The 17,148-nt window shown below is 37.1% G+C and overlaps 1 protein-coding gene across 1 annotated transcript; it reads right to left on the bottom strand.

Annotated features, from left to right (window-relative positions):
• Positions 1–1,933: 1,933 nt before the first annotated feature.
• Positions 1,934–13,649, bottom strand: LOC107854554 (cationic amino acid transporter 2, vacuolar). The gene is made up of 14 exons (XM_016699564.2): positions 12,959–13,649; positions 10,942–11,143; positions 10,571–10,655; positions 9,174–9,314; positions 8,975–9,093; positions 8,800–8,896; positions 6,112–6,284; positions 5,916–5,982; positions 5,360–5,518; positions 4,339–4,609; positions 3,736–3,838; positions 3,400–3,512; positions 3,128–3,203; positions 1,934–2,492 (listed from the first exon to the last, which is right to left on the bottom strand). The coding sequence occupies exons 1-14, from the start codon at positions 13,125–13,127 to the stop codon at positions 2,333–2,335; spliced, it is 1,935 nt and encodes a 644-aa protein (XP_016555050.1). The 5' UTR covers positions 13,128–13,649; the 3' UTR covers positions 1,934–2,332.
• Positions 13,650–17,148: the final 3,499 nt, after the last annotated feature.

The raw sequence follows: 17,148 nt of genomic DNA, 5'->3' as shown, positions 1-17,148 counted from the left end.
GGACAAAAATTTTTAACACCTTTAGTAGTCAGATTTCTTAATTTATCCATAATATAAATTAAACTAAAAAAATTTAAAATACACAAATATAATAAAATTAAATATTCAACAATTAATACACTAAATAAAAATTAAACGTAAGAGATGGAACGACAATACCAAATTTTGGAAGTATCCGAAGGTTGCGACTTTAGAAACTTTCACTCATACTTTGTAATCGTAAAATTAAAAAAATTAAAGTGAGCACTTTAGGAAATTAAATATATAGAATGTTTGAGAATTGAGAACTGAGATTTGAGTGAGAATGAAAAATTGTGTGAAAAATGATTTGAAAGTGTAGGATATTTATAGGAATTTTTTGGGGGTTAAAAAATATTTTTAAAAGTAAAAGAATTTTTTTCTTTAATAAAAAATCACAAAGTAGCCGTTTGGACCCAAAGACGGCTATATAGCCGTTTGACCAATGACTAGTTTGGACTTTGGGCCCAACAACTCACTTTTTTTTAAAAAAAAATCTGGGCTGGTTAACCGGCGGGCCCGAACCAGGCCGGGTTAATCGAGCCCAACCAAAAAAATAAACTGGCCCGAGACCCGATACCCTACAACCCATGGACTGAACGGGCCGGGTTGAGCCGTATCAACCCGACCCGTTTGCCAAGCTTATTTTCATGGCTTAAGACCTGTAACCTTCTGACTACATGGAAATAATTTTTTGTAACTAAATGATTTGCATGAGACAAGATAATCATGAAACCTTGGTTGATGTATCTAGTGGTTCGTATTATTTTTTGATCGAAATTTATGAATTCACTTATCATAGGGATAGGGAGCATATTTAAAATACCCATGAAAAAATTATGATTTTTTTTCTTGTTTGATACATGTGGTATAGGTAAAATAAATTTCTACCGAAGATTTAATAATTTATTCATTCTCAGCCTCGGTAAAGTTCATTCTTTTTGGAAAAAGAATGAACGAGAATAAATAAATTTTGAAATGGAGGCTGACTTTGGGAGTTTTATGTGATAAGAAGGTGTCTCCGAAGCTTAAAGGTAAGTTCTACAGAGTGGCAGTCCGATCGGCTATGTTGTATGAAGCGGAGTACTGGCTAGTTAAGAAATCCCACATCCAAAAGTTAAAGGTGGCAGAGATGAGGATGTTGTGATGGATGTGTGGTCATACCAGGAAAGATAAGGTGAGGAATGAGATTATTCGGAAAAAGGTGGGAGTGGCTTCGGTGGATGACAAGATGCGACTAGTGAAGTTACGTTGGTTCGGGCACGTGATGAGGAGGGGTTCTGATGCTCCAGTGCGGAGGTGTGAGACACTATGGATGATTTTAGGCGAGGTAGAGGTAGGCCGAAGAAATATTGGAGGGAGGTTATTAGGCATGATATGGAGCAGTTACAGCTTACGGAGGACATGACCCTTGATAGGAAGGTGTGGAGGATGCAACAGATTATGGTAGAGGGTTAGGGGGTGGGAGTGCGTCGGTAACAGTAAGGGAGTGTTCTTTATTTGTGTCCGAAGTTTCTTGTTCGTGGTGTTGAGTGCTGTTTATGGTTTCGGATTTATAGTTTTATTTTGCACACTGTACAAGTTTATATGCATTTATATTTTGTGTTTGTTATATTGTTATTGATTCTAAGCCGGGGGGTCTATCGAAAACAGTCTCTACTTCACCTGAGGTAGTGGTATGAACTGCGTACACTCTACCCGAATACACCAGGTATGTTGATAACGATGACAAACTCTCCAGAGCGTGACTTTTTCCTTCTTAGATCGAATTAGAATTGTTGCACTAAGGATCCACCATGCAACATGCGCTGAAATCCGCCTAGCTACTCTACCTTGTCTTAGTTAAATTGAAGTTCATCGATGAAAAAGGTAAAAGAATTTTTAACCAATGCAAATATGCTATGTTGCAAGAACATAAAAACAAGTACCAGTACTATTTGAGTAAAATTCCAACAAGTCTGTAAACTTATATTTTACATATTTACACTTCCAACAAGTACCTCATTGCCAGAAAATCACAACCCTATCAGCTATATCACAAATATGTACATACAAAGAATCAACTACTGATTACAAATACTATATGTGTTTTGCAATAACATATTTTCTTTTGTTTTTCCTCTTTCAGCTGTAGAACTATAATTGGAAAAAAATACAGTGACACAAAGTACAGGAAAACAGATTTGTGTTTCAGCATTCTGAAACATGTAGAAGTTTTATCAGCAGAAAGACCAAATATATAGGCAGCTGCTTCTTCATGAAACCTTGTGCAACTGAAAACAAGGTTTATCACTTGCATCGACAGATGCGTGTGTCAACATGTAAGGGAGTGTGCAGATGTCTGGTAGATTTCGTCGACATGAGTTGCAGGAACATAAACTGCACTGTTCAGTGAACTGTGGGTACGACCATATAAAGCATATATGCACGCCCCTATTACCAGCCATGCCGATACACGAGCCCAAGTTGCACCACTGCAAGAAATGCAAGCAGGCGTTTAACAATGCTGAACAGTAACGCTTCAATTAAAATGATGATGAAACATTGGTAAATCATGGGTAGTCCAGTCTAATTCTAAAGCATTGACAACTGATATGTGTGGTCGCCTCATATAGTTTTGGACAATCCTCGCCTCATTAATTAGTTTATGAGATTGAGCTAGGCATAAATTCATTTTCTTAGCATGGTATCAAGAGTCAAACTCATCAATATTCTTGGTGTATCCAATGCTAAGCTAGGTTCCATATTATGTTGTTCATGCACCAAATGCTTAGACCCGAGCTTGAGGATGTTATCAAAGTGTCGCAAATCGATTAAGTGAATGAGTTGTTGCCTCCAGCCTTGAGCCGGGGTCTATTGGAAACAGCCTCTCTGACTCACCTCTAAGGGTAGAGGTCTGCATACACTCTACCCTCCTCAGACCCCACTTGGTGGGACTATACTGGGTATGTAGTTGTTGTAATGAGTTGTTGTCTCTTAATCCTCACATCATGAGCTAACTTTCATGGTTTAGTAAGATCCAAATTCATTCTTAACAATATAAAACCATAATTTGAAACATAGGTCGTCAACTCATAAAATAATAGCAAAGAAGTTCATGAAAGCTTACCCAAGATTAATTAATAAGTACACATTGATGAGAATGCAGGCAATAGGCAGAAGTGGGACGAACGGACAAATGAAACCTGAATAGGAAAAAGAAAATATGCTTAATCCTTGATATATAATAGCCATTACTTGTGATCAAGCACAATCAATCTCATTAGATAATTGATATGACGATAATCACAAGTAGAACAGTACCACAAAATATCAAGATCATTAATAAGCCCGGAGCTAATGGAATAAAAACATTTAATCAGGAATAATAATGAAACATACCTCCCGTGTGTCCAAAGCTGTGCCTCCCGTCATCCTGGTCTATGCAAGTGAGCACTATCAGACCAGATAGCAGGAGGAACCCACCAATTCCAGACAGTGCATACCTTGCAGGACTGGTCACGACAATAATTTACAAGTGTCAAATTTTTGTACAGAAAATTTAACATTAAACAGTATAACTACCGCAGCATTTGTGTCAGATACATCAAAAATATCCCAAGATTTTGATCATATTTTAATGATAGTTATCAGAATCTACACATGTAATCTCCTCTATAGGCCCCAAATATTTAAAGAAATAAACAGGTCAAATTTCAAGAGCGAAAGAGAGCTCACTTAGATAAGCTAACAATTGAAGCAGCGGATGTAACGATGCATACTCCAATACAGGTGAACATAATTGTCCAGCCAGCAACTTTCCGCCTTTGACGTACTAGATCTGCAACAAAACCGAGAGAAGTGATTATAGCAGGAAATCCTAATTAAATTATTTCTTGTAAATGTTAAGAATATAGTGAATACATCTTTGATTCCTAAATGCAACATAGATAACAGAGATTGGAGAAGAAGGGCCTGTGAACCTAGCGAGCATCAGTTTTTATTGTGGAGTTATTCAGCTGGATCATGAGGTATGGAAATATAATTCGTATAAAATGGTGCTAACAAAGAGGCAGACTGTAATTAAGAAACCCAAGTTAATTATTTTTTGTTAATTATTTTTTCTTCTTCAGATAATTTATATATCTGCTATTTCGCCGCTTGATTGTCTTATTCTTTTTTTGCCATACTGCACACGAGCTATTTCTGAATTTCATGTACATGAAAGCATCTTTATATATACAGTGTTTAACAAGTCATAGCATAGCATACTCATTTCGGTACAAAGTAGTAGTCACATCAGAATAAACCACCGTCTACTACCAAGAATTCAGTACTTACAGCTCAGCCTTGATGCAGCTTTTTCTACAAGAGGATGCCCAGATGAAATCTCGCCTAACAATGGAGTGCTATCGTCAGAGGTCACAGTTGGAATTTTGGTGTTCTCGACATCAATGTCTGAACTGCTACTACAGCCACTACGTCGCAGGCTTACTGAGTCTATTGCCTCCTGCAACGAGGAGGGAAGTGGGACCTCAACTGGTGGAACATATCGGAGAATCAATACCGAAATAGCCACCATTGTAAATGCAAGAAGTGTACCAACACTAACCTGTAAAGAAAGAAACATAATCAAAACAAGTAAAACCCATTAGTAGGAAACTAGGACTTCTAAAGGTCACAATGTTACATGAATCAAAACAAGCTAAAATTACATCGATGTATTAAACACACATCACAAACAGAGAGCCTGGGGGCATAAATATTTTCCCCTTCATAAAAAGAAAGTTACAACCAGACAAGCATCTGAAAGCTAAAACATTTTATTCCTGACTAATTTTTTGGAACTGGCATTTTATTCCTCACTAATGAGAGCTGTGGATTACTCAAAACTAGACTTTCAAAGTTTACTCGACGTGTTTGAAAAATAAGACAAATTATCATGTCATTATCTATTAGTTAACAATGAAAATCATTCACTAAGCTTAGAAGGGCTTTCTGGTCATAATCATGCTGTTCGCATAAATTTTTTCCTACTAACAAAGAATGTGTTTCCCTCTCTCTTGTAGCCTTTGCTCCCTCCCTCCAAAACAAGGAGGACAACACACAACTATAGAACAAAAAATACATAGAATGATAGGAGTATTTTTGATGTGTTTCAACACCATATCAAACATGCTCCAGCCTCGTAAGTCATGTTTTGACACAAGCCTCTACGAAAAGTACTCAGAAATTTGAATTTGCAGAAGATATAGTGTCAAAAAGGAAGAAAAAGGAACAAAATGCTATCACTCAGATGATGGTGGAAGACTTAATTCAGCCTTTCAATATATAATGTGATATGTTCAGAAGATGAGCTTACCATTCCTGACAACTGTTCAACGTTCATGAAAAATGCCAAGGTTCCAGCAAGTAAACCAGTTGCTACAGTGCCCTTAACAGGAACTTGAGTCCGTTTATTAACATCTGAGAAAAACGCAGGCAGCAATCCATCCCGAGCCATTGCCATAAGTATTCGTGGCTAGAATCACAAAGAATCAATGTTAATGCCAAAAATACCAGTATGAAAAAGAATCAACTCTGCCTATCCCTCTCTCAGATAGTGAGGACACCAGTATGTCCAATGACATAAGATGCAAAATCTAAGGCTTCAAAGTGATTATAAGCTACATGCAATCAAGTTTCCCATGTAACATGCTAGAGTATTACAGTACTAGCGAGACAAAAGGTATAATTTGCTGGGGTAGGATTACAAAGTATTTAGTACAGAAAGTTACAAGTCTCAATAGAAGTAGCAAGTCAAATGGTTTTGAACACCCCAATGAAGTTTATAATGCTCAAAATCTAATCAGACTTTGGCGTCTTAAATAATTTCAAGCTAGCTAGACTTTGGAACCTACATGATGCAACTTCCTTACCTGAGGCATTATAGAACCCATCAATGTTGAGCAAAGAGAAGTACAAGCTCCAATAGTTATTACATATCTGTAATGAGATCCAGAGGACGTACATTAGAACAAAGAGTATTACGGTATAAAGGCAAATTCACATCAAATAGTTCAGCGTTAATGATAGACTAACTGCAACATCATAAGGTCAAAATGATTAACTTACGCGGCCCAGTTGATTCCATGGCTTGCAAAAGCAGAAGAGATTGGCGTATCTGGATCCATAGCATAATAGGGTACTAAACCAACAATAACGGCAGAGACTAACATATAGAGAGAGCAGCATATCGATAACGCAAAACCAATTCCCATTGGCAGATCACGTTGAGGATTCTTCACCTTTTAGAGATGAAAAATAAGAAGTAAATTACAACAACAACAACAAACTCAGTGTATTCCCACATAGTGAGGTCTGGGGAGGGTAAGATGTACGCAGTCCATACCTCTACCTCTAAAGAAGTAGAAAGACTGTTTCCGATAGACCCCTGACTCGAGACACAGAATACTAAACAAATTCATAGTAAAGCATGGAACAAGATGGCATAACATAAATACGACACCCACAAGTAATAGTAAACAGAGAAAAGTAAACAGATTCATAATAAAGCATGAAACAAGGTATCATAACAAGAATAATACCCCCACCAAGTAATTCCCCACACTAGCGACCCAAACTGATCCTAGCCTTCTGCCCTAATTCGCGTCTTCCAGATCTTCCTATCTAGGGTCATGTCCTCAGTGAGCTGTAACTGCTCCATGTCCCGCCTAATCACCTCTCCCCAGTACTTCTTCGGCCTACTCCTACCCCACCTAAAACCATCCAAAGCTAGCCTCTCACACCTACGAACCGGGGCATCCATGCCCCTCCTCATCACGTGTCCGAACCATCTCAATCGGACTTCCCGCATTTTATTCTACACTGGAGTCAAACCAACCTTCTCCCTGATAGTCTCATTCCGAACTCTATCCCCCCTAGTCAACCCACACATCCAACGCAACATCCGCATTTCCGCCACCTTCATTTTTTGAATGTGGGAGTTCTTAACTGGCCAACAATCCGCTCCATACAACATGGCCGGACGGACTGCCACCCTGTAGAATTTGCCTTTAAGCTTAGGCGGCACCTTCTTATCACACAACACCCCCGAAGCGAGCTTCCACCTCATCTATCCCGCCCCAATACGGTGCGAGACATCCTCGTCAATCTCACCGTTACCCTGAATCACGGACCCGAGATACTTGAAACTATCCCTCTTACATACCACCTGTGATTCCAACTTCACTACCAGCTCATTCTCCAGTCTCACGTCATTAAACTTGCATTACAAATACTCTGTCTTGCTTCTACTCAACCTGAACCCTTTAGACTCAAGAGTTTGTCTCCACACCTCTAATTTATCATTCACACACCCCGCGTCTCATCAATCAAAACTACATCATCTGCAAAAAGCATACACCAAGGCACCTCTCCTTGAATACGCCGCGTCAACACATCCATCACCAAAGCAAACAAAAAGGGACTAAGAGTAGATCCCTAATGCAATCCTGTCAAGACAGTGAAATGCTCTGAGTCTTCTCCCGCCGTCCTCACCTGAGTTTTAGCTCCATCATACATGTCCTTAATTGCTCTGATATATGCCACCGGGACTCCACTCACCTCCAAGCATCTCCAAAGCACCTCCCTGGAGACTTTGTCGTATGCTTTCTCCCAGTCGATATACACCATGTGCAAGTCCTTCTTCCTTTCCCTATACTATTCCACCAGCCTCCGTACCAGGTGAATTGCCTCCGTCGTCGAGCGGCCAAGCATAAATCCAAACTGGTTCTCCAAAATAGACACTATCCGTCTCAGCCTCACCTCGACCACTCTCTCCCAAATCTTCATAGAGTGACTCAATAACTTAATACCCCTATAGTTATTGCAACTCTGAATGTCACCCTTATTCTTATAAAGAGGGATCATAGTACTCCACCTCCAAGCCTCGGGTATTTTCGCCGTCTTGAAAATTCCGTTAAACAATCCAGTCAACCACCTTAAACCAGCCTCGCCAAAAAACTTCCAAAAATCCACAGGTATCTCATCAGGCCCCGTCGCCCTACCTCTTCGCATCCTACGAACAGCCTCTCTAACCTCTTCTACCTTAAAACGTCTACAATAACTAAAATCCCGACACTCCTCTGAGTGCTCCAGCTCCCCTAACACAATAGCTCTATCCCCTTCGTCATTCAAGAGCCTATGAAAATACGACTGCCATCTATTCTTAATGTGGCCGTCCTCCACCAACACTGTACCGTCCCCCCCCTTAATGCACTTCACCTGATTGAGGTCACGACCCTTGCTCTCCCTAGCCTTAGCAAGTCTAAACAACTTTTTTTCCCCTCTTTTCTCCTGTAACCCCGCATACAAGCTCTCAAATGCTGCCGTCTTAGCCGCCGTAACTGCTAACTTAGCCTCCTTCCTAGCTAACTTGTACTCTTTCCTGTTTACCCGCTTCTCTTCTTCGTCCTTACTCTCAACCAACTTAGCATACGCCCCTTTCTTGGTCTCCACTTTCTTCTTAACCTCTTCATTCCACCACCAATCCCCCCGATGATGCCCGGCCCGGCCCCTAGAAACACCCAACACCTCACTAGCATTCTCCCTGATGAACCTAGCCACCCTATCCCACATACTATCCACATCCCCCCTACACTCCCACACCCCCATTCCCGCCAACTTCTCCCCTATCTCCCACGCATTCACTGGCGTCAAGCCGCCCCACTTAATTCTAGATGGTAAATTTTAAAATTTCAAGAATCTTCAATAGGGACAATCCCTCATAAACGCTAAAGGGTATACACACTCAGACAATACCTCCTCAGCTGTACTAGCAACTGAATCAAACCCAATGTAGGCAAAGAAGACAGTTGAAGCTCCAGCAAGCATTCCATTAACTCCATACGGAAAATACCTATCAATTGAAGAAACACTGAGAAAGCAGATCGATAGGAGGAATACATAAGAATGCCTGTGCAGGACAGCCAATTACCCAACAGGAAGCTCATAGCCTGGCCATCCTGCTTTGTAGCCCAGATATCCACCAGCAACAATTACAAATGCCATGACACATACATTTACTGAAGTGACAAATCCTTGTACCACAGCACTCTGCAAAAATGTAATTGAATTAAGATAAAATGAGAACACAAACTACAAAGAGAAAGATGATTATTGGATATGAAAAATACCTCCTTGATCCCAACGCATAAAAGCCCGGTAACAAGGAAAACCAATATTGCTGCACACGGGTCCACTGTAAGATTCAGTCCTGGGATTGTGTAACGAGCTAAGAAAAACGGCAGGCTGTCTGGACTTCCAAAAAGCATGGCCTGCAAATAGAAAAGGATGACAAAACTACAATCAGAAAGGAATAGTCCAAGTGTCGTGACATCTTAAGATGTGAATTAGACCTCTTTCCTTCATTTGGTTTAAAGGAGGGATATAGGGACCAGGAAGTGCTCTAGAATCATAAGTCATGAAAAGGATCTCAAATAAGTTATCCTGTTTACCACATCAACTTCCACTTAAAAGCAAAAAATAGAGAAAGCACGTCTCCCTCTCCCAGTACAAATTATTTACACAACTAGTCAAACTATATGAAGTCATTTATAATAATATACCCACAAATTCCTCAAAGTTTGGGACTAAACTATTAGTCTTCCTGCCAAACTAACAATAAGTGAGTTCCTCACAATTAAAACCAAGAGACGCATTTCTTCCAGCATACTTTATCACCAGAAACACTACAGGTTGGACCAAATAACACTCTCTATTTAAACATGTGACAAAGACGAGTGAATTTTAAAAAGCAATAGATTTAAGAAAACAATGGAAAAGTTAAGACAAAATGAAAAACAGTTTGTCCCTTTGCCCCTCTTAGTTTTACTGGTCGGGTAGAACCTTAGAAGAAAGAAAAAAGAAATGGGAAGGAACGAAAACAGGTGAAAATTCAAAATGAACAAATTTCTGTAGTTCACAACTTTTGAGGAAGAAATGTATTTATTCTCAATGTTCAGGGAGGTTATCAGCGAAAAACTCAAACATCTATGAATAATCGATAATTAATCAATTAGCAGTATTGGAGAGGATGTTCCTATGACACTCAAAGATGGGACATTTAAAATAGCCTCTTACAGTGAATGTGAAGTGAAGCCTCCTCTACTTTATTCCTTCACATATACCATCGGGAAATAGGCTCTTGGTGGAGGTGAAAACCATATCACAAGTTACACCAAGATAAAAAAACTAGGAACATGAACAAATGCACAATCATCACTTCACTATTGGCACATGCAGATTTCTTCTGATAATCCAATTGACACTCGTCACCCTTAAACTACTTGCTTTTCAATATCAAATCATTTTATCTTCACATAATTTAGAAGACCTAAAGTAAGAGAAACAAGCTGATTTAATCAAAGCAGATTTCCGCATGATACATGGAACAGCTAGGCCAGTGAATCTACTTTGTCAGAAGGGTGCATAAAAATTATTTTATAACAAGTCTAAAGGAAAAAGGCAACTAGTCATGTTACTTATAAGGAACAAAATTTAAATTATTCAGAAGTCAGAGAAAATACTGCACCAGATTTGGAGATATGCCACGAGCAACTGCGGAACCTCCAATTGTGTACTCTAATACTAATGCCCAACCAATCAGCCAAGCAACACTGAGAGGGAAAGGGAGTGTATTTTCAATAAAAACGTAGCTAGACCTCAAAGTTGGAAACAAAAACATATCTAGACCTCAAAAGAGTTAGAAATAAAAAGAAATTGACGATAATTATTAAGAAAATTGGGAAAACTGAAATCACAAGTCATATCCCATTAAAAAAGGCATTAGATTATAAAATCAAAATTCTGATTCTTTTAATTGGTTAGCAAAACATCTTCATTAATATCAGAAAATCCAAGCATGAGATCAAAATTCATGCACCAAGCACTTTGTGGACTTACCCCTCTCCAACACAAATGTAAGAATAATGATAGGCACTCCCAGCTGATGGGCAACGACTCGCGAGCTCCGCATAGCAAAAGGCAGAAAGAGCAGCTGCTATTCCAGCTATTAGAAAGGAAATGGTGAGGGCCGGGCCTGAGTGCTCTCTAGCAACTGTGCCAACTAGAATATACACTCCAGCGCCTATTGTTGAACCAACCCCTGGAAAATCAAATCACGAGGCTTAAAATATTATTAAGCAGCCAGAATTAACAGATAGACATTCTTCAGCTAGCAAAGTTCAATATATATATATATATATATATATCGATCAAAATTAATCAGAAAATCTTAATTCCAAACTAGTTGAAGTCAGCTATGTGAATGCTATGATTCCATTCTACTCGATTTGGGACAGCGCATGTCTAATTGAGCAAGTCCCAATAAGTGCAATTACAATATGCATAGTAGTAATCATAGTCAGACTAAGTTTATATTTGCTATTAACCTACTGGCATCCTCTTCCCTTATCCAAACTTGAGACCAACAATGCTTTATGAATCTCACATCTAGAGTTAGCTAGCTAATCTAATCTGAAACGAAAAATTACTCAACTTATGCTCCCCAGCAATCAACACTATAAAAGTTAAAGAAAAGAATCACCACTGAATGTTAACAGGGGAAAGTTATCTAGTCTTACAATAACTATTGTAATCAGACAAGTGGTGTCTGGGAGGGTTAGTGCATACGCAGATCTTACCCCTACCTTGGAATGTAGAGAGGTTGCTTCCAATAGAATGTCAGCTCAAGAAAAAGCATATCAAAGCAGTTCAAGGAAAAAGAAAGAAGCCATAATAAAATACTAAAAAATATGAAGAATCATTCTTAAAAGGGAGAGTAACAACAAAAGAACAGGACAAAATCGAAGTATAAGAAACAATAATTTCATTGAAAAACAGAAATCAGACTGTAGGATCCATGTATGGAATGCAAAAGATAATCAAAGTAACCATAACCATGAAACGCCAAAGAATAAAAAGACTGGAAAAAGACAAATAGTAACAACAACAACAATAACAACACCAACAACAATAGACCTAGTGTAGTCCCAATTCACAAACAGCAATCTGATCAAAAAGATGGAAAAACCAAAAAGATTAAATCCTTTCAAGCCATTACAAAACTTAGGAATCAATGCACCCAAGGGTATGGCCTACTAGTCAGTAAAGTAGGTCGAGAACCATGAGGTCTCAACTGCAAATACCAACAAAGATAAAACACTAGGTGATTTCTTCTCATCTTTCCTGGCCTAGAGGGACAGAGGAGGTGGTAAGTATCCCATGAAACTAGTCAAGACGCCTAAAGATAATCAAGTAACCATAAAAATGAACCCCAGAGGATCAAAACAAAGCTCAAAAAACAAAAAATAGCAAGCTGATCAAACAGATGGAGAAACAAAAAGATCCAAGTTTTTTGAAGCCCAATTCACAAAACTCAAGAATCAATACATCCAAGGGTATGGACTAGTGGTCAGTGAATCGGTTAAGAACCAAGAGGTCTCAAGTTCAAATCAGTACGTAATCTTTTCATATCTGTCCTAGCTTAAGTATCCCGTGAAATTAGTCGAGGTACCTAAAGATAATCAAGTAATCATAAACATGAACTTCAGAAGATAAAAACAAAACTGAAAAAATAAATAACAAGCTGATCAAAAAACTGGATAAACAAAAAAGTTCAAATCTGCTGCTGTGGATTTAGTGGAGGTGCACGAAAGCTGGCACAAACACCAAAGTTATAAAAAAGAAAAAGTTCCAACTCTTTTGAGCCCAATTCACGAAACTCAGGAATCAATACACCAAGGGTGTCACCTAGTGATCAATAAAGTCTATTTACAACCACAAGGTCTCAGGTTCAAATCCAATAAAGATGAAAACACTAGGCAATTTCTTCTTATATGTCACAATTACCTCGAACTATGTGAAAGCTGCACCATGATTATCAAAAAAAAAAAACTCAAGAATGAATCAAGATTTTTACCTATAGTAATAAGATGAGGAATAGTCAAGGCCTTAGCTAATTGATGAGAAGAACCAGCTGCAGAAGAGGATTTAGAATTTGCAGAATCAACCTGCTTCCTTCTTACAAGACTTTTCATACCTCCAATAAAACACCCTCCTTTATCACCCCCTCCTTCAACAAACCCCATAACCAATCAATCAACAATAACAATTTTTTCCCAAATGGTGGTTGCAAATTTTCAATCTTTTTTACTAAATACTATATCTTATATGAAAATCTTGAATTATAATACAATCTTTTGTGTACAACCAACAAACCCCATGATGAAAAAACAACAATTTTTCCAAATGGGTGTTGGAAAGTTTGAATCTTTTTTTTATAAATATTACTATATATGAAAATCTTGGATTATAATGCAATGAATAATTGAATATATAAGGGGTGTTTTATAGGTTCTTGAAAAGAGCAAAACTCAAAGGCATAAAAGGATAAATTCCTGGAAATTATTGACCTTTGAGAAGCAGAAGGAAAATTGGGAAGATTCTGCAGAAATATTTTTACAGAAAGAATCCTACAAATCCATTTAATCCAATGAAATTGATGTTTGCTTTAATTATTATGTAAGCCAAAAAAAGTCAAAAAAAAAAAAAAAAAAAAAGTGTTCTTCACGCGCGGGCGCGTGTACCTGCAAAAGATTTGTGCCACCACTTTCCTTTGTTAATTTTTATCCATTCTTTTTAAGGAGGTGGCATTTGTTCATTGATTTGAATAATATTACAACAGCCACATATCCATTATATTTCTACAAAGTGGATTCTGAGGAGGGTAAAGTATATGTGGTCCGTATCAGTACCTTCGAGGTAAGGTGGAGAGACTATTTTACAAAGGTCCCCTGACTCAAGACAAAAACATTTTAGAGAAACACAACGTACTCAATCAATTCGAAACAACAAACATCACCGAAACTCCAACACCAAGACGCTACAAGTAAAGCACTGCAACAACTGGCATGAGTAACGGACATACCGCACCTGCCTATTAGCAGAGATGTTCTCCAACCTACTACTTGTTTACCTTAATTCGCATCCTCGACATCTTTATATAAAGGGTCAGGTCCTCGGTAATTTGTAACTGCTCTATGTCATGCATAATCACTTCTCTCTAATATTTCTTCGGTCTACCTTTACCACACCATAATCTATTCATAGCAAACTTCTCAAAGCTCTGCACTAGGGTATCAGATACCTCCTCATCACATGTCCCGAACCATCTCAGCCTCGTTTTCTGAATCTTGTCTTCCACCAAATCCACTCCCACCTTGTCTCGGATAATTTCATTTCTAATTCTATCTCTCATAGTACACATATACATCTCTTGTAGCATCCTCAACTCCATCACCTTGAACTTTTAGATGTGATAGTACTGCTTGATTGGCCTACACTCCATCTCATACAACAAAGCTGATCGAACTACCACTCTGTAGGACTTCCCCTTAAGTTTAGGAGACACTTTTATCACACAAGACTATGGAAGCAAGCCTCCATTTCATCCGTCTTGCACCAATACAGTGAGGACATCCTCGTTTATCTCTCCATTTTCCTGAATTATAGACCCAAAATACTTGAAACTATCTCTCTTCTAAATGACGTAAGTATTGAGATTCACCATCACGTCAGCTTCATGTGTCCTCTCACTGAACTTGCATTTCAAATAAAGTGTTTTGATCCTGCTCAATCTAAATCCTTAAAACTCTAGGGTTTGCATCTAGACCTACAACTTAACATTAACTCCTCTGTGGGTGTTGTCAATCAAAACTATGTCATCCCATAAATAACATATACCTTGGCACCTTAATTTGAATTTGTCATGTCAGTAATTTTATCACCAAGGCAAATAAAAATCTAAGAGTCGATCCCGATCGAACCCCATCACTCTGAAAAAGTGCTTCGACTCACCTTCCATAGTTCTCGTCCGAGTCTTAGCTCAATTGCGCATGTATTTTATCGACCTAGTGTACGCCACATGAGCATGTCTAGCCTTCAAGTACATTCATAGAACCTCTCTGAGAACTCTGTCGTAAGCCTTCTCTAGATCGATCAACATCATTTGTAAGTCCTTCTTTCTCTTGTTGTAATGTTCGACTAGTCTCCTTACGAAATGAGTGACTTCTGCAATCGAACGACCAGACATGAATTCAAATTAATTCTTGAAAATAGTTACACTCCTCCTCAGCCCCAACTTCACCATCCTTTTCCAAACCTTCATAGTGTGGCTCACAACTCAATACAATGTAGTTGTTACAATTTTGAATATCATTCTTGTTCTTATACAATGAAATCATAGTACTCTACCTCCAAGCTCCAGACATCTTCGCGGTCCTGAAAATGACATTAAATAACTCATTTAACCAGTCCACAACCACAACATCATTTGTTCTACCAAAAGTACGCTCGAATCTCATATGACCTAGTTGTTCTACTCTTATGTATTCTACGAATAGCACCCTTAACCACCTCAATCTCAATACGCCTACAATAATCATAATCTTGATGCCACTCTGAGTGCTCCAAATCCCCCATCATAGTATCTTTGTTCCCTGATTCATTCTAGAGTATAGAAGTATAACTGTCATCTCCTCCTAACGAGTATCTCATCTACCAATACTTTGCCGTCCTGATCCTTAATACTCTTTAAATTATGTAACAATAATGAAGAGTTTAATTATGTAAGGTTTAACTATACATGATTAAGTTATTCATAGTTATTTTATCTTTTTATCTCTATAAAATAACATATAAGTTTCATTATCATTTATATATTTATGTTGAACTATAAGCTGATAACTACACATTGTATTTAATGTATTTGTTAACCAATTTAAGGGAAAAAAAAAAGGTATACATATGTAACAACAATACACTGTCACTATAACAAAATTCAACTGTAGAACAATAATAAATATGGAGATCATTCCAAAAATGTGGACCATATTAATTAATTGCATAAAAAATGAAAGAAAGTGGGTTCCCATATCCTATATACCCCTAGCCAGGGCTGAGCCTACCTTCCACTTTGAAATAAGAAAATAAAAAGAAAGTTTATGAAGTAAATTATAAAAAATATTAAAATAAATAATTTTCGTAAAAAATTAACGAATTTGATTATAATCTATTATTTAACATAACCTATATTGATCTAAATAAATTTCAGCCTAAATAATTATGTGCTTATCATTAATCATTATCCAGATAAGGAATGGAAGAGCTACAAATTTGAAAAATAAAAATTTGGTGGTGTTGGACCAAAAATATTTGGTACATTTTTATTGTTATAAAATATTTATACCTTTTATAGATTTAAGTCAATTAAATTATCTACTCACTCTTTTAATTTGGATATGATGTTTACTCTCTTTAAATTTATTAAACTACTCACTTACGTTTATAAGTATATATGTTGATTATTATTAATATATCAATATACTATATTTTACTCAAAACTCAAGCAATCTTCGATTTTATAAGTATGATGACAAAGCTTTGCATTTAAATAATAATTAGTATATCAATAAATAGTATTGACAAATTACCTCTTTAACTCAATTTTAAATTTGCGCAAAAATAAAAATAAAAATTGTTGACTAGGACACGATACCTAACTCGTTCAATGTTTATAATTTGTCCAAAATTTACAAACTCCTCTAAATTATTATTTTCAGAATATTAATAATCAAACTTTACATGCAAATAACTATATTTGACTTCTTAACTCAATTTTAAATAATACCAAATTTAGTAGTTCAAGTTTGGTAGAATTTGTGTAACAGAAAGTGTCAAAAAAGGAGGCAAGTCTAAAAATGAAATATGAGTATTCAACAATTTAGTATTAAATAATTCAAATACGAGTGGTATTAATAAAAAAAATATAAATCATTTGGTTTGACGTTAATTAGTGTAAGTTTCTTGAATTAGTATTTTTCTTTTCTAATACGTCTTCATTTCTCTTGGTTTCCCACTCGATAAGTATTTGATATTATTCGTATTCATTGTGAAATTGGTTTTACTTCTTATCCATATTAGATAATTGTATTTTCGAAATAATTAAGAATAAAATAATATTTATCACCCTACAAATATTGTTTGATGGTAATATATCTCTACATAAAAAAAGATAGACATAAATTATAATTTTATTTTTAGGAAAATATC

Source organism: Capsicum annuum, chromosome 10 (assembly GCF_002878395.1).
Source record: "Capsicum annuum cultivar UCD-10X-F1 chromosome 10, UCD10Xv1.1, whole genome shotgun sequence".
In the NCBI taxonomy this organism is placed as follows: domain Eukaryota; kingdom Viridiplantae; phylum Streptophyta; class Magnoliopsida; order Solanales; family Solanaceae; genus Capsicum; species Capsicum annuum.
This window is presented reverse-complemented; position numbering and strand designations above follow the sequence as displayed.